This window comes from Blennius ocellaris (assembly GCF_963422515.1).
Source record: "Blennius ocellaris genome assembly, chromosome: 5".
NCBI classification, from domain to species: Eukaryota; Metazoa; Chordata; class Actinopteri; order Blenniiformes; family Blenniidae; genus Blennius; species Blennius ocellaris.
In genome coordinates, this window is record NC_137654.1 from 19,233,419 (window position 1) to 19,258,722 (window position 25,304).

The 25,304-nt window shown below is 40.1% G+C and overlaps 1 protein-coding gene across 1 annotated transcript in view; it reads left to right on the top strand.

Annotated features, from left to right (window-relative positions):
• cacna2d3a (calcium channel, voltage-dependent, alpha 2/delta subunit 3a) overlaps positions 1–25,304 on the top strand; it is a gene marked incomplete at its 3' end in the record, with an annotated part of 114,011 nt that overhangs the window by 61,315 nt on the left and 27,392 nt on the right. Inside the window, exons 10-26 of the mRNA XM_080496749.1 lie at positions 101–214; positions 6,582–6,660; positions 10,274–10,407; positions 12,115–12,132; positions 15,702–15,773; positions 16,166–16,246; positions 16,790–16,864; positions 19,496–19,579; positions 19,673–19,744; positions 20,318–20,379; positions 20,503–20,570; positions 21,764–21,809; positions 22,288–22,385; positions 22,508–22,601; positions 22,794–22,889; positions 23,037–23,158; positions 23,977–24,054. Coding sequence (XP_080352875.1) covers positions 101–214; positions 6,582–6,660; positions 10,274–10,407; positions 12,115–12,132; positions 15,702–15,773; positions 16,166–16,246; positions 16,790–16,864; positions 19,496–19,579; positions 19,673–19,744; positions 20,318–20,379; positions 20,503–20,570; positions 21,764–21,809; positions 22,288–22,385; positions 22,508–22,601; positions 22,794–22,889; positions 23,037–23,158; positions 23,977–24,054 — 1,393 coding nt within the window. The remainder of the gene's footprint in view (positions 1–100; positions 215–6,581; positions 6,661–10,273; positions 10,408–12,114; positions 12,133–15,701; positions 15,774–16,165; positions 16,247–16,789; positions 16,865–19,495; positions 19,580–19,672; positions 19,745–20,317; positions 20,380–20,502; positions 20,571–21,763; positions 21,810–22,287; positions 22,386–22,507; positions 22,602–22,793; positions 22,890–23,036; positions 23,159–23,976; positions 24,055–25,304) is intronic.

The window sequence follows — 25,304 nt, forward strand, 5'->3', positions numbered from 1 at the left end:
CTCTCTCTCTCTCTCTCTCTCTCTCTCTCTCTCTCTCTCTCTCTCTCTCTCTCTCTCTCTCTCTCTCTCTCTCTCTCTCTCTCTCTCTCTCTCTTTCCAGTTCAATGAGACTGGGAGGGGCAGTGAGTGTAGCCAGGCCATTATGCTGGTGACAGATGGGGCAGTGGATACGTATGATACCATCTTTGCCAAGTACAACTGGCCAGACAGGAAGGTAATGTATTCATATTATCCTGAACATATATTTTACTCCAATCAGTGCTCCATTTCCTTTACGCACAGCTTTATTAACTGCTAAATACATTGTGCATTCTTTGATGACCAGCACACAGCTGTGGTCTTATGCCCTCCTGTGGCTACAAATGACTTTTTAAACTTGATGTTGAGAATGGGCTGTTGATCTCAGTGTTATTGAAAGTCAATCAAACTGGAAAGGAATACAAATAATCTCATTACCATATATTAAAAATACAGCAATCCACTGATGAAATTAGTAAGAGTGGTGATTTGTTGGGTATTATATCAATATCAAACACTGAAATAACATGAAACAAATGTTGTGTTTCCTCTTGAATTTTAAAAATCTGAAATTGAATACAGTACATTTGAATTGATTTGTACTAGTTTGACATTCAATTTGTCTCAATTTTAAATTGTAGCTCACACTTTGAAATAGATAAAAGAAGACACGAAATTGCAGCGAAGCGTAAAATGCGGATATCACAAAACAATTTCATTTCATGAAATGGAGTTATATTGAAGCTGACTTTCAGGACACCGAGGAAGAGCAATCAAAGGCAGATTTAATTTCTTTTTGTACAAATAGAGGAACAAATCAGATCTGCACATGTCTTTAATGAAGGATAAGTGCTTGCATGTGCAATAGTCACTTTACATGCAGCAGGAATCTCTTGGCACAACTTTATCTGCTTTCGAAGGGCAAAAAAAGAATTATGATTTTCAACTTTCACAAATCCAATAAAGATTTGGAAAAAGTTTCATTTGCTCTTTCTTGATATCCGGAGCACTACAACCGTATTCCAGCTTCACGTAATGAAATTCAAATTTGAAAACTGCATTTTAACGCCTTCTCTTTGAGGATTAAATTAAGTTTCATAGCAAATTATTTAAATTCTATTATATTCTGTTTCCATTGACTGAAATTTAGTTTCAAACTAATTAATTCATTTTTTTTATTATTCCATTTAAATTCAGTTATTCAGAGTTTGTTCATGCAGAGTTACTTTCTCCATAAAATAAAACCATTTTTCTTGTTGTGTCGTGTTGTTTTGTATGTTTTTTGGCAGATAATATTATTTGAGTTGTTAGAGGAAGTTTTTGACGAGCTGGGGGTGGAGAGCTTGGCCTGTATGAGGTCCTCTCAGACTGCTTTGAAACCGAGTTAAGTAAGGCCCCGTCCCAAAGGTCAGAGCTGTCTCTCTGCTGTCTCTCAAGGTAATTGGGGTGCTCCTCTGACAGGCCCTGAAATGAAACAGAAGGGGAGAAGAGTCAATGTGAGAAAAAAGGGGTTATCGTAAGGTCATTTTTCCTGGTAAAAAAAAAGCCCACGGGGTCTTCGCACTTCAAAGGTTGTGGACGGAAGTGTCTCGTGTGACGCTGGCCACAGGCGATCAACCCAACCATCAATGCATGCAAGTGAACCAAGAAGTGATAGTCACTGCTGCTAAGTGTATAGTCATATTTACACACTACATTTAACCATATAAACATTTAATACACCCAGAAAAGGCTGAATAATTATTGTGTGAATGGTTGTAACAAGTGAACAATGAGCATGTTTAGGCCTCTTGTAATGACCAACAATGCAACAAAATGGTATCCTAATTTTTACCACCATAATTGAGAGTGAGTGTTGAATCGTGAATATGATGATTATACCAACCCCGATACCTATCTGAGAAAGGAAATCTGCAGAGAACTTGCCCCCCCCCCAAAAAAAAAAAACATTCAAGAAATTCTATTGTATTTACATTATTGGCTAAACTCACATATATTCTGAAATAGTTTTCAATGCCAGAATGTTAGAATAACCATGTAATAAATAAATATAAACATAATAAAAATATTATCAAATAGCTTATTACATTATTGGCAAGTTATTACATTTTGGGCTTTATTCCATTGACAAAAGTCAATAATTACATTATTACACTATTACATTCTTATCTATTATTAGATTATTGGTAGTCAGGACAGACATGTTAGTGTAAACTCAGTGTGAGTTGCCGTCTTGAATGTGTTTATCTAAACACATGGATTGATTTAATTTGTGGAGTGTTTTTTTTTTTTAGATGCTTTTCCTAGAAAATAAGATAGTTTGCAATCGCCTCATCACTGATTTCTCACCTGGCAATGTTGGTGAGTGTATATACCGTAAGTAACTTAAACATTCTCGTCATACAGCAAATACTTTTCCATATGTAAGGAGTGTAAAAGAAGGGTGGCTGTTGAACTGTACAAACGTTGATATTGTTTTATTCTTTAATTTGATTTAAACACACTTTGGGTGTCTGTGTCTGTAAGTGTGCTTTTTAGTGACTGCCAACGTCACATTAAGGTTGAGTTTGTGTATTTCTGCCATGGTCTATATTAAGACCCCCACCACCCACCAACCCACCCCCCCACCAGCCCCTGCCTCAAGGCTGAACGGCAGTGAGCGGAGAGGCGACGAGGCTGTGAGATACTTCCATTTAGAAGAAACCCTGCTGATAATAGAAGTCTTCAGTCTCTGTCACTCTCTCTCTCTCTCTCTCTCTCTCTCTCTCTCTCTCTCTCTCTCTCTCTCTCTCTCTCTCTCTCTCTCTCTCTCTCTCTCTCTCTCTCTCTCTCTCTCTCTCTCTCTCCTCCCTACCTCCACTGCTTTTTTTAATGGCTTCCTTCAAACCAGCCTCACAGCTTCACCAGCAAAGAACCCCACACTGGGTGTACAGACAGGCTTAAAAATTAATAATAATGCAAATAACTTACTGAACATCTGTAAGCTGATGGTATGCACTCTAAAGTAGTGTTAAAAAAGATACTTTATTGTCATAAAAAGAACTGATTAAACACTTTAAAACTTCACGGATACACTTGAATATTTCTGTAAATTTTCCATAACCACACTTTGTATGTAACAAATTTGAATGTGTTTTTATTCAATGTAGGATCATATAAAAAGCCCCTGAAAGTATTTTCTTTCTTAAAAAAAAAAAAAGAAAAATGCATTTTTTGACATGTGAACAATCGTAATGGAAATAATTGGCCGTGGCAAATCAATAACCCTCCCCACCTACTGAAGTGTGTTACACTGGAACAGGAAAACTGAAAACATATGGCATTGATTAGAGTGATAGTGCCCCCTCCGATGAAAGCTGAGTAAAACCAGTGTGTGGTGGTGCCAATTTCCATCAGTCACACACATGCGTGTGTGTGTGTGTGTGTGTGTGTGTGTGTGTGTGTGTGTGTGTGTGTGTGTGTGTGTGTGTGTGTGTGTGTGTGTGTGTGTGTGTGTGTGTGTGTGTGTGTGTGTGTGTGTCTAGTTTCCTGCATCTAATCTGTTCTCAGATTGTTTATGTTTGGCGTGCATACTTCCCTCAGGCACACAAACCTGGCTTTTCTTTGTACATAAATTAGACATTGCCTGCACTGATGGAAAGTCGTCTGTCGCTGTTCCCTCTTTCGCAAAGTTGAATTTTATGACTACGCACAAATGAATTAAAAGATATTTGTTCATTTGGCTTTTAGCCTCTGAATGCAATTGGATTCAATTAAATATTGCATTCATTTCAGTATTGTTGTATTTGCAGGTTTTTTGGAGTTAATATCTTAAAGGCTGCAGTGATTTGATCGTTTTTTTAATTTGAAAATGAGCGACTGGGTCAAAATAGCTGCGCACAACCCTTTGACGTCCCTCTGTTCACAACTATGGGCAGTGTTGCAGAGAAACCAGGTTAACCTGGACATCTTTTGGCCATTAAAAGGTGCATGGACATCTCTCACCGTCAGGAGGTTGATACACTGACCTACATACAACATTGTCCGTGCCTGCATTGTTTTTGTCACAAGGCAGCCGAGCTCGGCCCTTGCCAGCATTATTGCTGTTGTTCCGGCAATAAAAAGAGATTCCAATTACTTTCTAAAGCTTCCCAACCTTATTTCAAATGTTATTTTGCACATTTCTGCCTGGTTGTTTGATAAGAAAGTCACTCGACAAGTCTTCCAGTGAATGGCTGTAAGTGGCTGCTGTAAGAGAATTACAAATGAAAGCTGGGAATTTACCTCCAGGCCCAAATACACTGTTTACAAATTCATAAGTATTTCACCAAAGCTGTATTCAAATAGCCTTTTGCCCTTGTAAACCCACATACACACACACACACACCTCAAACTGCTTTTGCGAAATTTTGCTTGATAATGCAACTTTGATTTTCAGATAAAGCCTGGCATTAAAGAAAAAAAAAATAAAGCGATTAGAAGTTGACAGCTCATGAAAACATTGCCAGGACTCTTCAGAGTTCAGCCTGTAATCATTTAGAAGTGCTGGGTCACCAGCCTTTAGTGATGGTAGAACAAAGGCAGACTTTGAGATAAGAAATTTCATTAAAGGAGCCAAAAGATCGATTAACAAGATGTGTTTGTGAAGGAGAAATAAACGCAGTGGCTAACTTAATTGTGGCAGAAGGTTATCTGTGTCCTCTGATTTCCTAAAGTCTGAAGAACTTGTGTATAACTCTGTCAGGAATTTAAATCCAAGAAAGGTGTGTTAACAATTGATAAAGTTAAAGTTATACTGCTATATTTGATATAAAAGACATAACTAAGCAGTTTTTTGGACTTTTATTGGACTTTAATTAGATGAAATCTTCTTCATCCAGTATTCAAAAAGACTCCATATACAACAGAGTTCAATATTTACTTCACTTTGACTCTGCATAATAAAATTCAGGCTCACTTGATATGTTTTGGAATAAATAAACTGACATTGTCCTACTTGTAAGATCAGCTGGACTTTTGTGACAATTATGTGGTTTTAGCTCGCACTTTATAATATATGAGGCCAGATGCAGCACAACAAGGAGTTTGCTGTTCCTACATATGTCGCCACTAAAAGGTACTTAAAGGCATTGAACATGTATGTATGGCTTCATGCAGTGACCTGAATAAATGATTGAGTTGAGAGCTTTATACTTAGCAAGAAGTGCATAAACAAAAGTACATTTTCATGCATGTTCTGACGATCTTAAAACGATGTCACAGATAGAAACATCAGCGTAAGAACATTACATCTCAGATCATGGATCTTTATGCCTGTGGACACTTATATGGCTCATATTCTCCTGCATATGCATATTTTCATTGCTGCACGTGCAAAATGTGTTCACTCAAGTATATTAAAGATTGCATGTTGTGGCTGGAGCCCCGACTAGTTTTTACCTCAGCTGTACTTAACTCAGCAGTGGGCCTCTTCTATATTTAATGAGCAACCTGCTATAGTTTAGCTTTCAATAAAGAAAAACACACAAGCACAAAAAGGCAATCCCATAGTGGAATTTCTTCCCTGTAATTCCGACATGGAGCTGTTATGATCCTATCTGTTCAGTCCTGTTTTCTTGTCATTCTGTCATTGTCATACAAATGTCTGGGTTCGCATGAATAGTGGATGATTATGGTCTAGATAATACTGTCTTCGTAAAATGACAGCCCTGCAATTTTTTTTTATCATTCTGAAGAAGCATATTATACTCGACAAATGACCAACAATATTCAGAGTTAACATGAAAGCCTACAATTAGATGTGGAGGAGTTATTGAATGACATGCAATGAAGTAAGAGTAATTGAATGCATTAAAAAAAAAGGCTAAAATTATGATCTGTGATTATATTTCTTTTGAGCACACTCATCAAAAATGTTATGCGTGCACATCTATAGGTGCACACACACAGACACATGCTGTCAGGTTGAATGGAGGCAGTGGAAAATGCAGGCATGGTAGTGATGGCAGCTGTGCCCCCAGAGGCTTACATCTGGTCCAATCTGGCCACGATGTCTCTCTCACACACACACACACACACACACACACACACGCACGTGCATGCACACGCACACAGACACGCCAACTACACCTGCTGCTCTCGCCAACCAAACACTGCTGGGCAAAAATTGGTTTGGCAGGAGAGAGATTAGAAGATTGCCTGGATTGAGCATATAAAGCTTGCTATTTTTTTTTTTTTTTTTTTGTAAATCAACAATTTTCCTGTCCATTGTGATTGCAGCTTCTCTGATGCACTTATGTTAATTGTGTATTCGCCTTTCTCCAGTTTACTCAGTTGATAAAAAACAACAACAACAAAAAAACTAGATGATTAAAACTTTAAATAAAATCTCATGGAAACATTTAAGACTCCCGTCATCCAATAACTGACTGTATTAAACCAGTAGCAAGGATGTGCTAATCACTGCCAGATACAGAATGAGCGCTCTCGCTTCGACTCTGTTATCTCCTTGGTGGTAGTCCGCTGGCCTCTATCAAAATGTGATTAAAATGAATGACAGAAGCTATCTTATTTTCTCTCCATAGGTCCGCATATTCCCCTACCTGATTGGTCGAGAGTCAGCCTTCGCCGATAATCTGAAATGGATGGCATGTGCTAACAAAGGTATGATCTCATAATACACTCATAGACTATCTGTTTTTGCAGAGAGGGGTTGCAGGTCTCTGCTGTCAGCCAGTTGAAAATTAACACATTTGTAGCTGTGGATTTGTTTGGGGTTTTTTGGCAAGTGTGTCTCCGTGTGTGCATGCAGTAGCATCGACGTGTTACTCAGTGGGCATCAGCATTAGCACGACAATGTGACAGCAGGCAGCTGCTTCCTGTTGCCATGTCACGTTACTTCATCTTCCTCTAAGCTTGAAATACAAATACATCACCAAATACCAGGATACACCGCTTTCTACCCGCTTTGTGTCGTGGTCATGCTTGTCCCAGTACGTAGAGCTCTTTTCCTCCGGGCTCTATATTTAGCTGGGAGCGAGGTGACAGAGACAGTCTGGCTCCATTTCCTCAGGCTGCAGGAGATAAGACGGGCATGCCACAGGTCACACAAAGTGTGTGTGTGTGTGTGTGTGTGTGTGTGTGTGTGTGTGTGTGTGTGTGTGTGTGTGTGTGTGTGTGTGTGTGTGTGTGTGTGTGTGTGTGTGTGTGTGTGTGTGTGTGTGTGTGTGCGTGTGCGTGCGTGGGTGTGTGTGGGTGTGTGTGCGATGCTTCATAAGTGTGCATGTTCGTCTGCCGGATGATGAATCAGACTTGTGACAGCTTCATCCTCTCCTGTCTGCAACATTCCTACAGAACAGCCTTCTCTTTGCTTGTTAGGTTCAGCTTCTCTCCTCCAAATCGCAACAGTATTTTTTTTAATCACTTTTACTTTAAATGCTTTTGCTACCAAAGACAAGCACGTCATGTTCGTGGAATCTGTCCCCGGCAACTTCCTGTTGTCTTAAATTGTATTCAGATAGAGACTGCACGTTCCAGTCAACATGAAGTACTACAGTATCTCTGCCCATGTTGTTTGTCGACTTCCAGAAGCTAAATTTGGACTCGGCACAGGAGGTAGCACTCAGGTTTGTCAGGTTTCACAGGATGGTTTTGTTGATTGGCAAATCAGACGGGTTTTCTCAGCAATAAATACAGAAACTAGGAGGTAACTACCAATTCCCTACATCAACATTGATATTTCTCATTTATACATTTTCATTCTTTTTCCTTTATATTTGAAAAAGAAATTTCAATTACACATGTATGATAATTTTTTATACTATGAAAACTCATGACAGATCAGGGATGTCAAACACATTTTAGTTAAGGGGCCACATACAGTCCATTTTTATCTGCGTTAGCCATGTTTGTGAAATAGTGCCATAACAACCTCTAAATTGAAACTTTGAAGATTTTCTTTGTCGTCGTACAGAGTTTACTTAGTGAATATGTTTATATTTTCACAAAAGCAAAGAAATACTACAGGAAATTAATTTTAATGACACCTACTGGTGCAAATTTCAGTGAAATGCCCAAAAAATATCTCCTATAGCTGTTCCATTATGCTTGATTGTACAAACTCAATCTGACAACGTGACTTGTGCCCATTTGCAATGAGGCAGTTAGCTTTCATGGCAGCATCAGCAACATATCAGCTCAGGGCTCAGGGTTGCATTGTGCAAGAAATTTGTTGGAAAAATGTATTTTCCTTTGAAATTTCTACACTTTGCTTGGTGGTTCTGTGGGCCGGATTGGAGCCTCTTATGGGCTGGTTTTGGCCCACAAACCTGATGCTTGACACCCATGTGATAGGGGAATAATTTTAAAACTGTTATATTTTTGAACACAGTCTTTTAGAGCCGAATGTAATGCAAGTGAAATACGTACAAATCACGTGTTTAAAATGATCTGAAGAGTAACAGCTGGAGTGGTGTGCACCACATTCAGGACCATATTTGACTCGAACAATAAAACACCCACTTACATTTTTCTTTTTTTTTACTTTCATCATGACACGTTTTCTTTTCCAGCTCATTCATTATGCTCAGGCATCAGGACACCTTGTTTGGTATTTTTTGCTTACATCTGACCCGAGCCAAGGTCCTTTGAAGATGTATCGATGCCCTCGCCCCAATGAGACTCCGCTGTGACTGGCCTGCATGTGCAACAGGTGTACCCTGTCATGCAGGCAGCCGGCATTCATATTTCTCTCTACAGCTCATCTCCCTGGCCCCGGTGGCTAAGCCCCAAGGACGCCCTCAGCCTCCCAGAGGGAGCAGTCACTCCCGACTCTCTGCCGTGATGAACGATGCAGTTACACTGACACAGCTTGCTTTGTGTGTCTGCGTGTGTGTTGTCACTGCACTGTCTGCTTGAATAATAGCCAGATCCAAATGCTTTTGAGTGGGTGAAAAGAAGGAGTCCCTCAAGGTTCACTTCCAGGTCAAGTTCAGAGTCAACGGCATTGTTCTAAATTTTGACCCTGAAGTAATCACATGATTTGAATCTGTGACACATTTGTGTTGAATATGAGATGTTAGTATCTACTATTTCTCTTGTATTCCCCGATAGGAGACTTACCTAACATTGCTCATGGGTGTCTAGACACCAGCTCTATTCTCCAGGCCACGTAGAGGTTCTTGCAGGGAACGACGACCCTAAAATCTATTTCCTCCAGCTCTGATTTTCTGCTTGACCACCTCGTGATGGAGGCAGTTTTCAGCTTTTATGGCTGGGTGGAAATGTGGTGGTCTCTCTCTTGTCATATTCACTTAGTCACTTCTCGTCCTCATCCTGCTTTTCTCTCTTCCTCACCCTCCTCCGCCCCCCCGCTGAGATAACGGTATAGTCCCTGCTCCACATGCACATTAGCATCATAATAGCAGCATTATCGTTGCAGGAAATGGCATCACATTTAGTTTAGCTGAGGCAGATTTTACATTACATTTACATACCACTTAAGGATTCTCAAACCCATGCTGGTTTTTGGTCCCTAGAACATTGTTGGCGGGGCTTCTTTTGCGATTACATCTATCGAAGTTTGCATCTGCCTCATCAAGGGAATATCAGCAGCCTTCTGTACTGTTTTCCAGATGTTATCTGGACAAATTAAGTGATCGCAAAAGCTTGGAGGAGACTTTCTTGACTCCAAACTGATACATACAGTTTTAAAAAAGCAGAAACTGCATTAGGAACATAGTCATGCTCAATTTGAAATTGATTGGAACAAATGAGGCCTAATTTGTGTGATATTTCTTTCTTTCTGTATTCATGTCACTTTTATTTCAGCAGAATTAAAGCATCAAACAGATATGGATCTGTTTCACAAGACCTGGCTAGCAATAATTAATAAGTCAATTAATTGACACAGTTATCGTTATACATAAAAGTACAATACAAACAGGAAGGACAAGTAGTCGTGAGACTGCTACTGTGCTTGGCCCGGGGAGCATTTAGAGCATTAGGGACCTGCAGTATTGTACAGGTTAGGGAACTTCATTAACCTGTATAAGACCACTGTCCACCATTAATTTGTCTTATTGCTATTAATTATAATTTATTTAGGAATACAAATGTTTGTTGCTTCACATTTTCTGTCCAAAGGTTAAAGGTACATTGAAATGTACTTGGAAGAGTGAAGCTTGCAGCTAATGGGTCTTTGTAAAATTTAATGTACTTTATTTTTTGAAATAACCTTTTCTTTGATTCCATTTCTGTTTCTCTCTGTTCTTTACAGGTTACTTCACTCAGATTTCAACATTGGCAGATGTACAGGAGAATGTGATGGAGTACCTGCATGTGCTGAGTCGCCCCAAAGTGATTGACCGGGAGCACGACACAGTTTGGACGGAGGCCTATATCGACAGCACGGTGAGTTGATTTGACCATTTTCACACATGTCCTTGCCAATCACAGAGACTGAGTTGGTAATTGTTTGGAAACAGGAAGCACACTACAGCGGTAGGAACTTCCTGATGGTGTCAGAAATAAAGGGGCACATACCAGCTTTAATATTGATACGAGTGAATTAGTGGTTTTACGGCTCTAGTTACAACTGGGTTAAGTTCTGGGTTTGGATCAGGATGAAGATTAGATCGTCACGGTCTGATTTATAAAGAGATTGTATAAGGATTGATAAATTGCATGCTCACGTGATTAGACCGCATTTTCTTGGATTTACTTAGAATCGCACAGCAGGCAGACCCAATCCTAACCCAAGTGGTTGGGAATTGTATCGCTTCCCTGTTTGTTTGCTTTCAATGGACATGGAGTGTTTGGATGGAGCATCATCCATCCTAAAGGTTGAGCTGATTTGCACCTCTTTCTCAAGTGTGTTAAAACAGATGCAATTATCAACAATGCAGGTGTTTACAGATGTACAGTGTTCTTTGTGTGTTAACCAATGAGCAAAAACTCTCTCCCATAGTTTGTGTGATCTTTGAGAGATGCCTGACCTTCATGGAAGCAAACATGTTAAAATAAATAGTGTGTGTCCTAGTGCACGGCCTAAATTGTCCGATTAGTACATCAGTGTTGTGTGTGCAGGCAGTGCTACATTTGGACCTGTTTTTAAACGTACAAAGCCCAAGTTGTGAAGGTTGGAATTCGGAGGTGTGTGTGTGTGTTGAGGGTGTTAGTGCTGTTGATGGTGTGTGTGCGTGCGTGTGCGTGCGTGTGCGTGCGTGTGCGTGCGTGTGTGTGTGCGTGCACGCGTGCGTGCGTGTGCGGCAGATGGAGCCATTAAGTTAATGAACCTCTCTTGTGTGTTTGCCAGTTTTGTAGTGTGAGTAGAACATTACCGAGTTACTTTGATGTCTTAACATTGTACCATGTCCCAACTCACTCTAATACACAAAATACACGGTGGTAATGATACATTTAATTCGCATTGAAATGTTTCACAATGCACAGAATTTTGGGAATCCGTCATACTCTTTATAGTTGATTCATGCACTATTATCTCTAAAACACCCTGAAGGATAATAACTGACCTCAAGGGAAACCTCTGCAGTCCATAATCTACACACAATGTACTATCCTATTGACGCATGCACAATGGTCCTTTTTTTCCCTCAGGTTATTTTATTTTGCCATAGAGTGAGAAAAGCAGCCATTGGTTCGCTACTACATCTGTTTAGATGAAGTGATTGAGAGTTTAAATAGTGGAAAGTGGCAACGAAGACTGCCTTTTAGCAGGGATACCTCTAGGCTATCAGCCTTACCTTACTTGAAAATGGACTTTTACTTTCTGCAATATTCTTCATATCCCTCATGTTTTACCCTTTAGTGTGTCTTTGTCTTCATTATCCACTTCCATTTGTTATAGTTAGTACATGTGTTCAACACTGCCCTAACTCCAATCGCTGTTTCTTTCGCAGTAGCCCTTCTGGACGTAAATCCCTGCTCTCTTGACACAGTCACTGTTTTAAGCAGTCAAAGGCAGTATCAGAGGATTTTATGCATCCCTTATTTGGTGTGAAATGCACTGAAAGGCTTTCTGACTGTCACCCACAAATATACTGACCCTTTCTCTCCCCCTCCCCCTCCTCCTGCTCCTCCTAAATCTGTTCTTTCTAGCTCCCCCAAGCACAAAAGGTAATTCTGGTTGGAGGCCATCGCTGTATTGTGCTGTGCTTAGGGCTGCTGTGTGTTCATATGCATTTCCCATGCATGTGCGTTTGAGTTTCTGATATTTGTGAGATGAAGGGATTTATTTGGGGGTGAACTTGTTACTCGTATTAGACCATGGCTTTTTTTTAATGTATGTTTGTGTCGGTGTTGTATGTTATTTGTGAAGCTCCTGACTAAAGCCATGCATCTTGGTTGTTGTTGGTTCTGTTGATCACTCTCCTTTGCACGTCAGATTAAACATGCGCACACTCATTCGTCAGTGGTGATTTTATGTTAGCCGTCCTTTGCCAGTGTCTCCCGGGCTGGCAGTGTCTATCGTGTAAATGTGATGCTACATTTTGCTCTTTGGCCTGTGTGACTTTGGTGTGAAAACAAGATTGCCAGTGATATTTGTTTTGGTGGAATTCTCCAGAATAAGCTGTTTTGTCATCTTCTGGGTGAAAATCCAATAGTCCATAATGACTGCCGGGATGATCTGTTCTGATGCCTTTCTATCATTTCAGCGTTTTATTTTTCAGTGATTTATGAATCATATGTGGGTTGAGATAAGCAGCTCTGTGCTCATAACAGCGATGCTGGTGGAACAAAAGAGTGTTCTGCCTCCCCACGAGTGTGAGCCGGGCACGGAGCCGTTGCATTAAACAGCTGGCAGGCCATATGTCTGACATATTGCTGTTAGTGATAGATCCGAGCTGATTGACATCGAAACAGCTCGCCAGGAAACTGATATGGATATCATATTTTCAGACATGATAATTGGGATTAACTGAGAATCTGCGCTGCTTCGGCATATGTAATCACCCCATCACTGTTATGTCCTGGGTGAAAACGCACACACACATTGAGAAAACTTAGCTTCTTATGAGTAAAAGTGCATGATGATAGTGTTTGACAACAGTGAGCAGAACTGCTTGGATTTTCGTTAGCTTTTTTGGATTTGTGTTCTGGGACTGATATATGTCCAGGGATGCTGTCGTTTTTCTATCCTCCAAATCCCTCTCACTGCAACCCAATAATCCCCCTCAGTTACCTTTTCTCCTCCTCTTGTTTTTGATGCTCTTTCCATCCACCTGTGCTCTCCTCTCTCCCTCCCTCTTGCCCCTCTTCTCAGTCTCACCAGCTTCATCCATCATTCTCTGGCTCATTTGGCTTTGTTTCCCACTCTGTCAGATGAACTGACACTGGAGCACAGGGAAGATGTGAGGGAGACGGGGGGAGGGGGGGGGGGGGGGGGGGGGTGTACATAGGAAGGTATTTGAGGACAAATGTGGGGAGGAATATAGTGGGAGAATGGAAGATATTTGAAGGAAAGGGATGTCAGTGAGCATTGGATGGATGTAAAAAAAAAAGACACTGTGGGGATGAGCGGAGGGTTTCTGCTCAGAGGTTCAAAGAAGAAGATTGATACTTGATTAAGCATGAAGACAGAAAAAAGGGAAGGCTTTGCGCAGTTGATTACCTTTTGATGATGAATTGAAGTTGTGAGCTGTTCAAAATGTCAGGATGGATGAATATAAACTCCACTAATTCAAAGCAAAAGTGTTAATATTGATCGAGGTAATTGAGAGCTTTCGTAGATAATCCCTGTACACCTGTGCAGTGAGACGCGTGTGTGGGATCTGTGCCAGCTTTATTAGCCATGGGGTCTTTTTTTAGTTCTCCCATAGGTGCTCACGTGGGGAAGGGTTAGCATCAGCTTACACACCAACATCATTTAACTTGCTCTCCGAAGAAACAAGGGTGACCACTTCGTCTGCCAGTATATAATTTGTCACTGCAACCTAGATCATCAGTACTAAGACACACAAAGCATAGGGCAGGGGTGTGTGTGATCCCTCCGAGGGGAATTAAATCTGTGAATATTTGTTATAGTGGGGTGCCAACAGCATTCAAACCCAGTGGCCTTCTTCCTCGTTCTCTGACCCACAGCATTGGAAAGCACTTGCACAGCTCTTTTACCTTGACTGATTCAAACAGGCAATGATGAGACAAATGTGCTCCAAATGTGTGTTGAGATCTGACCTTGTGCTTTAGGTCTGAAAAAGAAAATTTGAGATATGGAGCACGCCCATAGGGACAGGGGGACATAGACCTGTGGAAGCAATGCTGTTTCTGGCCTGGTCCGCAAACAATGAAGTAGATGTTTTAAGGTCTTTTCCTTGCTAAGTGAGCTGCAGTTGTGATCTCCTTTTCTCTATGTGACTCTGCAACCTGCTTAATTACTGTATGTAATTCCCCAGAGCAGCTGGCCGTACTTGATTTTCACCAGATGCACTTCCACTGAAAATATTGTATCAGAGATTACAGTTCATGGGCAAACAGTACACATTCAATACAATCATATAGACACACACCATAAAACAGTCCATACATTTACAGATCAGTGATATATGATCCATACTTGGAGAAAGATTGTGTATTTTTAGATGAGGGTCTGCTTGTTTCTCCTGCACTGTGATCGATCACATCTTCCAGCAGCCAGGCTGTCCATTGTTGCAGAAGCTGTACTTATGAGTGCTTTGATCTGTCTTTGATGTCCTATACTGCGCTCTGGATTTCTATTACCAGCCATCTGAACTCGGGTCACCAATTTCCCTTTCCCCAGTGTTCACTTTTCCTCCCCAGAGGAAAAGTGAATGGCTACAAACGCTCTCATGCCATTATCTACAATTACTGGTTGTAAAAGAGTAGGGGGAAGACACCGGAGAATGTAAGAAGGTAAGATGTTCAGTGAAGTGGCTAAAAGTATTCGATCCGAGGGAGAAGTACTAATGTTTGAATTTTATATTCAAGTTGGTCCCGAACAAGCCAACAAAGTACTTGTTTGTCTATTCGAGTGAGAGAAAAATCTGAATGTCCCAGTAAATTTAGCTCTGCCATTCACTTGAGTTATTTTCCAACTCAGCATTGCAATGTGAATATAAACTGTACAAGTGACTGACATGAAGAAACCTGCAGCATTTAAAAGAGGACAAGGTCAGACCAATTCTTATGAAGAATGAAGCGTTCCTCCAGTCTCCTTGTAACCGTGTGGGGCTTTCATCTCTAATGGATATCATCATCTGATACAGACAGCCACTGGAAAGATAAATATCCTAATTATTCCAGCAGTCTTTGGAGAGGAAAGATACCCGGATCCAAACTAGAAGCACTGCCTTCGGATAAGCTTATTCTGCAAGAGATCAAAGGCAGCCTGTGATTGAACACATTTTAAAGCAAATAATAAACATGAATAAAACATGTCATGGAAGTTTTGTAGGTCCCTCAAGAAGATAATATGACTATGTCTGCTGAAGAAGTCCTATAAAGTTCACTACTTAAGAAATGCAGTTTGGAGAAATCACTCCAATGTGTGACGAGGCAAGATGTTTCATATAATATGCATGACGCCAAGCAGTTACACTACGACTGCAACTCTTTAACAACAATGTTTCATCATGAGCGTCCTTTTTTTTCCCCTTCCTCTTTCTTCCTTTGTTTTCGTGCCCTCTCATTTGCTGTCTTTTCATTTTCATGTCACGTGACTGACTCAGCTGGACGACGGTCAGGGTCCGGTTTTGATGACCACGGTGGCCATGCCCGTCTTCAGCACCAAGAATGAGACTGTAAGTTTGCACACATTGCAACGCATCCACTGTCACAGCCAGCCAGTTTCCCAAACTCATTTCCCCCCCAGTAATCTTGTAGTTTAATAAAAAAAAAAACAACAACAAAAAAAACTATGCAATTACATATTTCCTAACTGAAGAGGAAATAAGCTTTGAGAGAATAGACATAAATTAGAAAATGATGATGAATTAAATTTGCATTTGATGGACACTAATTTCAGTTTGATTAGAGGCAGTAAATTAGGATACAGTAGACCATTACTAATTGAATATCTATTCTAAACTGAAGACAAAAAATATTACATGATCATCAGTGCCTTGGTAGGAGATTTTGTTGTACAACTAACTTTTCACAAACTAAACAATACTTTTAAAATTGGACCTTTTAGAGAAACCGTGGGATCCTTCTGGGGGTGGTTGGGACCGACGTGCCTGTCTCCGAGCTGCTCAAGACCATCCCCAAATATAAGGTACATGGATGGATGGATGACATGTACAATGTCCCTTCACACATTTCATTATCATAATAAAACTTGATGTTTTGAACTCTATACTTCCCAAACACTTTGGTCAGCCACATGGTAAAATAATAAAACTAAAGTTATAAAAAAAAGATTACCTATTGTCTTTTTTTATACTTATGCCTGCACCAATAGCAGTTCTACTCCTGATTACAGTGAATGAATGTGAAATATGGCAGTGAATAAAGTTTCGACACAGCAGTTTCCTGATGGCCAGTAAAAACAGGAAAATTACCCCTTATATACACGAATGTGTTCTGATTGTGTGGCCTTTCTTGATCTCTTTTATACGTCTGAATTCGAAGTTGTATAGTTTATCCAGGCTTCTATAAATGGCACCACTCTCCCCGATTGTGTAGTCTTGCGTTTCACTACAAAAACAAGGAGAAAATGACAAAAAGCTTGATTAGCTCAGATTTACAATTCCGCATTTATTTGTGATGCCTTCATTCTGCGTGCCCATGAGTGTGTCTTTGTGCGTATTTTTTCCAGTTGGGCATTCACGGCTACGCCTTTGCAATCACCAACAACGGCTACATCCTCACCCATCCAGATTTACGACCACTCGTGAGTATTACCTCCAGCACCGTTGCTCTGTATGAAGTATGAATCTGTTTATCATAACAAAGTCTTTCAGCTCACTGAGGGCAAAGTTCGGATGTGTGACAATATTTCCTACAACTGTGGTATACTTATTCTGGATTTGCTATCAAGTCAATTAGTGATTGTGTTGTTGCACTGAGATCGAGATTGACAGAAAATTGGTGTGTAATTGTGTGGGTGCTCTATGTTCTTTGTAGCGTTTGGCTGTGTGGTGGTATGTAGATGAGGAGAGTGTGTTCCAGGCCTCTGCTGTTCTGTGAATAGTCAGAGATACAGCTTTTGAATGGCTGTGATTAACTCTATTGTACTCACCCACTCCTTTCACAAGAGGTGGAGAGGAGGGGAGGCTGGGAAGATCAGGGAACCTGCCTTATTGGAATAGGTGTGGGGTGAAATTGCAGGATGCAAACAGAGAGATATTAAGAGATGGGAAGAGAATATGAGACCAGGAGAGGAGTGAACAGACAGACAGATGGTTTAATAGTGGTCTAATTAAAGATGTTAATGAACGCTGTGTAACAACTAATGAGGGGTGGGAGTCTGTCCTCTCTGACAGATGAACAGAGGAGAGAGAGATTTAAAAGCACATACACACAAACAACACATGAAGTGTAATTAGTAGGTGCAATACTCCAGCGTGTGTCACCTTTGTTTAATGTTCACATCAAACAAGGTCAATAGGATGGCTGCAATCCAGCGAGGTTTATTCTCAGAATCCTCAATACATGATGACAGATCAATGAATAGTTTCACACACATAAAATCATCTAAGAATTTTTTCCCAAGACACACAGTTTTGCAAGAGGGTCACATGATAAAGTATACATTTACATATTTACATTTTGCAAAATACTTCATTTACTGTGCATTCATGTTCTGCAAACTTAAAATGACCGAATTTTATGTTAATGCAATATTGCAATGAAATTAGTAAAACATTTCAATTCAACGAAAGCTCAAATTATTTAATTCCGAGTGGCCTTCAGGGCTGAAATTAGAAACAAATAAATGAACAACAAGTCAACAAAATACTCTCCTTCAAGAAGACTGCTTTGGAACTGAAGACATGCAGATTTTATAAAATAATAAATTGAAATACAGCCCAGTCACATCTGGTATAAAAAAAAGGGACAGGAGAAATAGCACTATTATGTGGAAGCACAAATACATTAACATCAAATATATGTGTGTCTATCTATTTAAAACATTATCATTATCTCAGTGTTTCACATTATTGTTTACCTGATATTATACAATTAGACCATACAATGAAGTGACAACAAGCATCCATCTGATGAGTGGTTACAAGTAAAAATCTCATTTTTATCCTCACATCACGTAAATATAGGGCTACCCAAACTATAACATCATGTTTTCTTCATCATACCTGTTAATAAGTGAACTGTATTTGTTAGCATTTTGACTTCAAGGTTCATTCGGAAGTCTTCGCAATGAACTGAGTCAATGGACATTTCTACAAAACTGCAGCTCTTCTCAGGTGTTTCCTGTCTACAGTGTCAAGGGGTAGCCTCAAGGCGACCTCCAGGTTACCACTGAGGCTTCTTTTTTGCAAGGCCTTTGACCCGCAACTCCTCCCCAAGAGCTGAATAGCAGCTGCCCACTGCCCCCTATGGTTGGGTTAAATGTAGACATCAAATGTCACTGTTCATTGTTTGTAAATTTGGCCAATAATGCAATAATATCAGGGGTGGTTCAGGGAAGACGAAGCATTGAATTAATAGAGTGCATTAATGTGGTTGGATCATACTGTACTGTTACTGTGACTACATCTCACATTTATGCAACAGTTGTTTAGGTGGAATGTGTCAGAATACACGGTGCTTTGAAATTTGTTGTATTAGCGTTTATTTGTTTCTTTTTTTTAATTTTCTTTTTTAACATGTACTCATCTTTTGGTAACTTCTAAATAAACTGTCAGTCGCACTTGATATCACTGAGCCTGTTAGCTGAATAGTGGACACTACATACACATATGAGTGTTTATTGGGTGGATACAGTTCTGGCCATTTGAAGATCCATAGAGAAATGTTGTCTGTGAATATTGCCATTGTACTTAGGACTAGTTAATGTAGATTATCACTCTTGGTCAAGACAACTTCTTCATAATAATAATGCATCGGTTTTATATAGCGCTTTTTCAGGACACTCAAAGACGCTTTACATTGCATTATTCATTCACTCCATACTCGATGGTGGTAAACTTCATATGTATCCACAGCTGCCCTGAGGCAGACTGACGGAAGCGAGGCTGCCAATCTGCGCCATCGGCCCCACCAACCACCACCAACCATTCACTCTCACACTGCATTAACCCAGGCAGTTTAGGGTTCAGTGTCTTGCCCAAGGAATGTTTTGCAGGTAGAACATGTAGATTCTACACAGATGGGCAGCTTTTAACCTATGTATTACTGCTAACCTCTGTGACACCCTGTTTGTGTACCAAATAAATACCTTTTTAATCAATTGCTTCATTGCTTCTACTCACCATGCTCTTGTCTTAGGAATCGTATATTGTTTTTGTTGAATCTTCTTCTGCATTTCTAAATGTTTGCGTGTTTGCATGTGACTATCCAGTACGGAGACGGCAAAAAACGAAGGAAGCCAAACTACAGCAGTGTGGATCTGTCAGAGGTGGAGTGGGAGGATAAAGATGACACGGTGAGACGGTAACAAATTCATGTTCATCATCACCACAGTGCTCATCTGAACATCAGTCTGACCGAGGATCGTGTGTGTTCACTGTCTCTCTAGTTGAGAAATGCCATGGTCAACCGGAAAACTGGAACTTTCTCCTTGGAGGTGAAGAAGAGTGTGGACAAAGGGGTGAGGAACGACAAACTTTGGAAAAGCACAGAAACAAGTAGTTTTTTGCAAAGGTCTCCCAAAGGTGTGACAAAGAAAAGACTCAGCAGGGAGAGTCGGCTCTGCAGCGGGGTTATTACACTTGGCACAGCGATGTACAGGATTGACTGGGGGATTTTGTGTCTGATTTGGTTTGCTCTGCATGCACTAGTGTGTGTCTCTGTGCATGTGAGCCTCTTATCTCCACCGAACACATGTTGCTGAATATGGAGGAAACAGCAGCCCGATGATTCTGTTTTACTTTGAGAGAGAGCGAGAGAGAGAGAATTGCAACCATGTATGTTTTGGTTCAACACTTATTTGCCTGATTATTAAGTATTTCCTGTGTGGGTTAAAAAGAAAACCCTCTCACAGTTAAACATGTACATGTAGAGAATCATCTTTGTCATTTTCTCATCATGTCTGAAATGTAAAACGCGAGTGTGCTGTTTCTTTACCACTAGATGGAGCTAAATTCCAAGGAATCGTTCCATGTATTTGTGCTCAGTTTTCTGCAGCACCAGCACTGTGCATTAATCCTTTATTCTGTTCCAGAAACGTGTGCTGGTTTTGCATAATGATTACTACTACACAGACATCAAAGGAACTCCATTCAGGTCAGAAACATTGAGCATTTAATGAAGTTTATGCTGATTGAAATGCTTTTAAAGTGTTTTGTGGAGTATTATTTAAGAATGTGTGATTTATTTAATTTTTTTTGTTTGTGTGTGTGTTTTTAGCCTGGGAGTTGCTCTTTCCAGAGGCCATGGCAAGTTTTTCTTCAGAGGGAATGTCACAGTGGAGGAAGGTAGGCACTTTTCTTCTCTACTTTTCCCTTTGGAGACCTGTAGTTCTTTGTTTACCACATCATGTCTGCCTGTTTTGTTGAAATGTTTCAAAAGGGCACTATATTACATGTTTAAAAAGAGGAGTCGATCAAACAACTGATACTTGTTTATTCGGTTACAAAGAGACAGATGCTGCAGCCTAAGATTTATAGAGCAGTGAGCTTGTGACAGTTTGGAAATGCCCCTCAACCCAAAAACTGCTCGGGTTGAGTCAGGAAGGACCTACACTAGAAAACCTTTGCCAGATGCACTTTATATAATCTGCTGGAGCAGCTGAAACACACACATATCATCATCATCATCATCATCATCATCATCATCATCATCATCATCATCATCATCATCATCATCATCATCATCACAATACACATTGCATGTAAAACAGCACTGTGGTGGTTATATAACGGCGCAATATATACAATGAGAATATAGTAGAATGATGTATAAGAATCATAATGTTTTAATGGAGAATACTGAACCAGCAGCAATAGTTTTTGTAGTCAACAGTCCAATATGAATTGTAATTAAAAAACATATTGTATAAACTGGTCATTTATCTTATATGAAAAACCTCCAATGTCAATGTTTTATTCTAAAGATGTATTAAATTAAGCCGAGCCAGAAATTGATGGTGACTGAATCGACTGAAAACCACTGAAGTTACCATCCTTGGCAAATTATGGAGGTATATTTGTTCTCGTAGGATTTTCCTTTTTTTTTTCTCATTTTCCGCACAATTCATTGAAATGCAGTGATAAAGAATTTGAAAGCCACAACTGGAGAGGAAGTTCAATATTTCTTTAGTTGTTCCTTCAATGTGTTTTATGTCTGTGGCTGTGCGTATGTGCATGTGTTTTCATGTCAAACCTCATGCACGTTAATATTCATGGGGTGCTGTGTGTGTGCATGTGTGTGTCTGTCTGTCTGTGTGTTTCTCTAAACATGTCCATCACGCCGAACCCTCTGAGCATGACTTGGCTCTTCCTGATCTAATCAGACCTGTCACATCCATTCAAAAAACACATTTTTCACCCCTGGTGTGTTTTTAAGTGTGTATGCATGTGAGATGCAGATGCCCACAACTATTATTCTAAGTTAATGTCGAGTGCTTTTGCGTAATTTTTCTGAGCATGTAGCTCTCGTCTTGTTACAGGTCTCCATGACTTGGAGCATCCCGATGTGGCGCTGGCAGACGAGTGGTAAGAGTGTATAACGCGGCTATATTCTTCTCCGCCATCATATAATTGACATTGTGATTGGACTACTCTCTAAATATTTCTCCAAATTATGAAATCAATCAGTTATGAATTCATATTGTTGTGTGAGGCTGCTTTTGATTGGTAGGACTTTGACTTGATGGTTTCTGCCACATGATGACTTGTGGTCACTGGAATTGGGAACCAATATCTAAGCACATTATATTAAAAGCTTTTCAAACTAATGCTGGCAAATGAAAGAAACGTCTTTGTTTCAGTTCACATTTTTATTGTGGATGCTTTGCTATCCAAAGACAACTGAAAGCAATGGGATCATATGACCAGAGCTCAACAATGATTGTCATTTTATTCAGTTAAGAAACCAGTTCTGACAGTTATTGATTGGGAGCCAATTGTAGTGATGTTTTATGCATTATTATTATACCCAATGTTCTTATTTTCCTTTCTTGTCATGTTACAGGACATACTGCAACACAGATGAGCACCCAGAGCACCGCTACCTCTCCCAGATCGAAGCAATCAAACTTTATCTGGGTGGACATGAACCCCATTTACAATGTGAGTTATGTTAATTCTTACCAGTCATTAAGAACATGTTGTGATTGCAGGAAGACACTAAACTCATTCACCGCATCAATTAATAAGTAAAAATGTGTCTGTTTGCTCCATTGTCTTGTTAGGTGACAAGGAGCTGATTCAGGAGGTTCTCTTTGACGCTGTGGTGACTGCCCCGTTGGAAGCCTACTGGACCAGCCTTGTTCTCAACAAGTCCGAGTATGTCATCCATATTTTCCATATTTTACCTCTGCTGTACAGAAGGTGTTCATGATAGATTCAAAAGAAACAGAATCCTGTGGCCACTTGTATACGCGTCAATATGAAAAATGCTCCGGAGAGAATGACAGTTTTAGAGAAGTAAAAAATAAAATGCAGATTATTGTACATGTTTGTCATTCATACTAACAGGAACTCTGATAAAGGTGTGGAGATAGCATACCTGGGCACAAGAACAGGACTCTCCAGGATTAATCTGTTTGTGGGGCCTGACGAACTCACAAACCAGTAAGTAGATAGGATTTGGTGAAACCTTGCAGTGACTTGCAGTATTTAGGTTTTTTTGTTTGTTTGTTTTTTGCTTCTAATTCACATGAGTACATTAGCTCTTTTGTCTGTGTGTGTCATTTGTATTATTTTCTTTTCCGCTTCAAGAGACTTCCTCACAGCTGAGGACAAGGAGGGGGTGTTCAACGCAGATCATTTTCCCCTGTGGTACAAGAGAGCGGCTGAACAAGTTCCCGGCACCTTTGTTTACTCACTACCTTTCAACACTGGTTTGTAAAAACCTTATTATGTTTTGGGGTTTTTTCCAAATACATTTGCCACACAGATGTTTGGGTTAGATGTTTTAGGATACATTTTATTTTAAATCTACTCAGTCACTGCAGCTTGTGGTAGACAATAAAATGGGTGAATTTGATACCAGCAGGCCAGGAAGTTATAAAGACACGTGATATGATAATTCCGAAGAGTTTTTTGTTTTTGTTATATGCACACGCACCTAATAAAATATTCCCTGCCCCTTCTTTTCCCTCTTTCACCCATATCTGGCCCTTTTCTCTGGCTGTGCATGTGTACCTCTCCTTCCTCTCTTATTAATTCTGGGCTGTGTTCTTGTGGATAGGGCTGATTACTGTGGGTTGTAATAAGATATGTTAGGAGGAGGTTCAGCCCTTTCCATAGTGACTTGCCCAGAACGCACATACAGCCACACACAGTCACATAAAGACACACATACACTTAAGCACCTCACGCATTTTCAGTTTAGCTGTTTCTCTAAGAAATGGCTTCTCCACCAAAGGGAGAATGTGTTCTCATCTGTTTAGCCTCAGGCTTTCCATTAGTGCCAGCTAATACAAGTGATCTGAAAGCCTCTTATTTACTCACCGGACTTGCCTCAGATGCACTCTTCCTCTCAGGACTGTGGTAGCAAGCTGTAGCCATGAAATAGCACTCTGCGGTACTCATGTTCAGTGTTTCTCTCCCCAATCACCCTGTGGTCAGTTCAAAACTAATATGGAGAATTATGATATGACTGTGATGTGAACTTGTGATGTGTGTGTGTGTTTTGTGCTTATGCAATGTGGTTTAGGATCAGAAAACAAGAGTGTTGTATTGGCCAGCACCGCCATTCAGCTTCTGGATGAGAGGAAATCACCCATAGCTGCGGGTAAGTGGGAACTAAAGTGGCTCTTTCTCTTTCACACTCACACACACACGCAGAGAAAAACACACACAGACTTCTACACTCACAAAAAGAGCAATACTCTGTTCTTTGTAATGCCATGCTTTGTTCTTCAAGTGTTGAGTTGTCTCCCCAGACTCATTTCCTTTTGTTTCTTTTATTCCAAGCTGAAATGACCACAGGTCACATATTCCATTTGAATTTCTTTGCAGTCAAAACATGCAATACATACAAATGGACTTTTGCATCCAAGAATATTCATGTCTAAACATAATAATAGCAGCAACTCTCCCAAACGCCTTTTGTGCATTTGTTTTTCCTCTGTTTCTATTCGAGGAATATTGTGGCTAAGATGATTTCTTTGTGGCGTGCCTCATCTCACATCCTGGTGAGTCAGAAGCCCCACAAAGTTACGCCTATGTAATTCAACTTGGTGCAATCAGCACGTTGATTGTATAAAGTGTGGCTGTTTTTCTGTTAGACATCCTCTCAGTTACAGTGGAAAGGAGCTTTAGAACAGGGGAAAGGGGGAGGATCGACATGTGGACATAGGGCTTCACAGTAGTTATTATCTTTGGGAAAGTTGTGACATGACATCCTTCATCACCTACCTCTCTCCACAGAAGCAGCAGGACATTTGAATTGTAGCTTCTTAATGTGATGAATTTCATTCTGGATGAGAATCCGATTTAGAAGGGGATTATTATTTTTGGCGTTACATCTTGTAAAATTCTTTATCAAAGTTCTTCAAATTTCCACACTGGGACCTTGATTGAAAATTCAACTGGGAATTTGGTTAAAAAAGGGAAGATGCATCTGCAACATGTGCAACTCCAGTTCCAAAAATGTTGGCACAGTCAGAAAAATTGATAAAACATACAACATAAAACATTCATTTGCAATTCTCATAAATTGATTAATGGATGGCAGAATAGAAACAACATATTAGATATTGAAAAATTGTAACTTATTTTCAGGTTGATTGCGGCAACATTTTTTGGGAATGCCAGGTAAATATGGGCAGAAGGTCCCCATCGTGAGAGCACCAATGCAAGAGGTCTATATTGCGTACTGCTCATGATCTCAGGCAGCACTGCTTTAAGAACAAGCGTAGATCTGCACTGGAGACCACCGCCTCGCCTGACGAATACTTGCAGAAATCATTGTCTGTGAACATAGTTCACAAATGCATGCAAAAGCCGTAACCTTTAGAGAAGTAGCCGCATGTGAACACA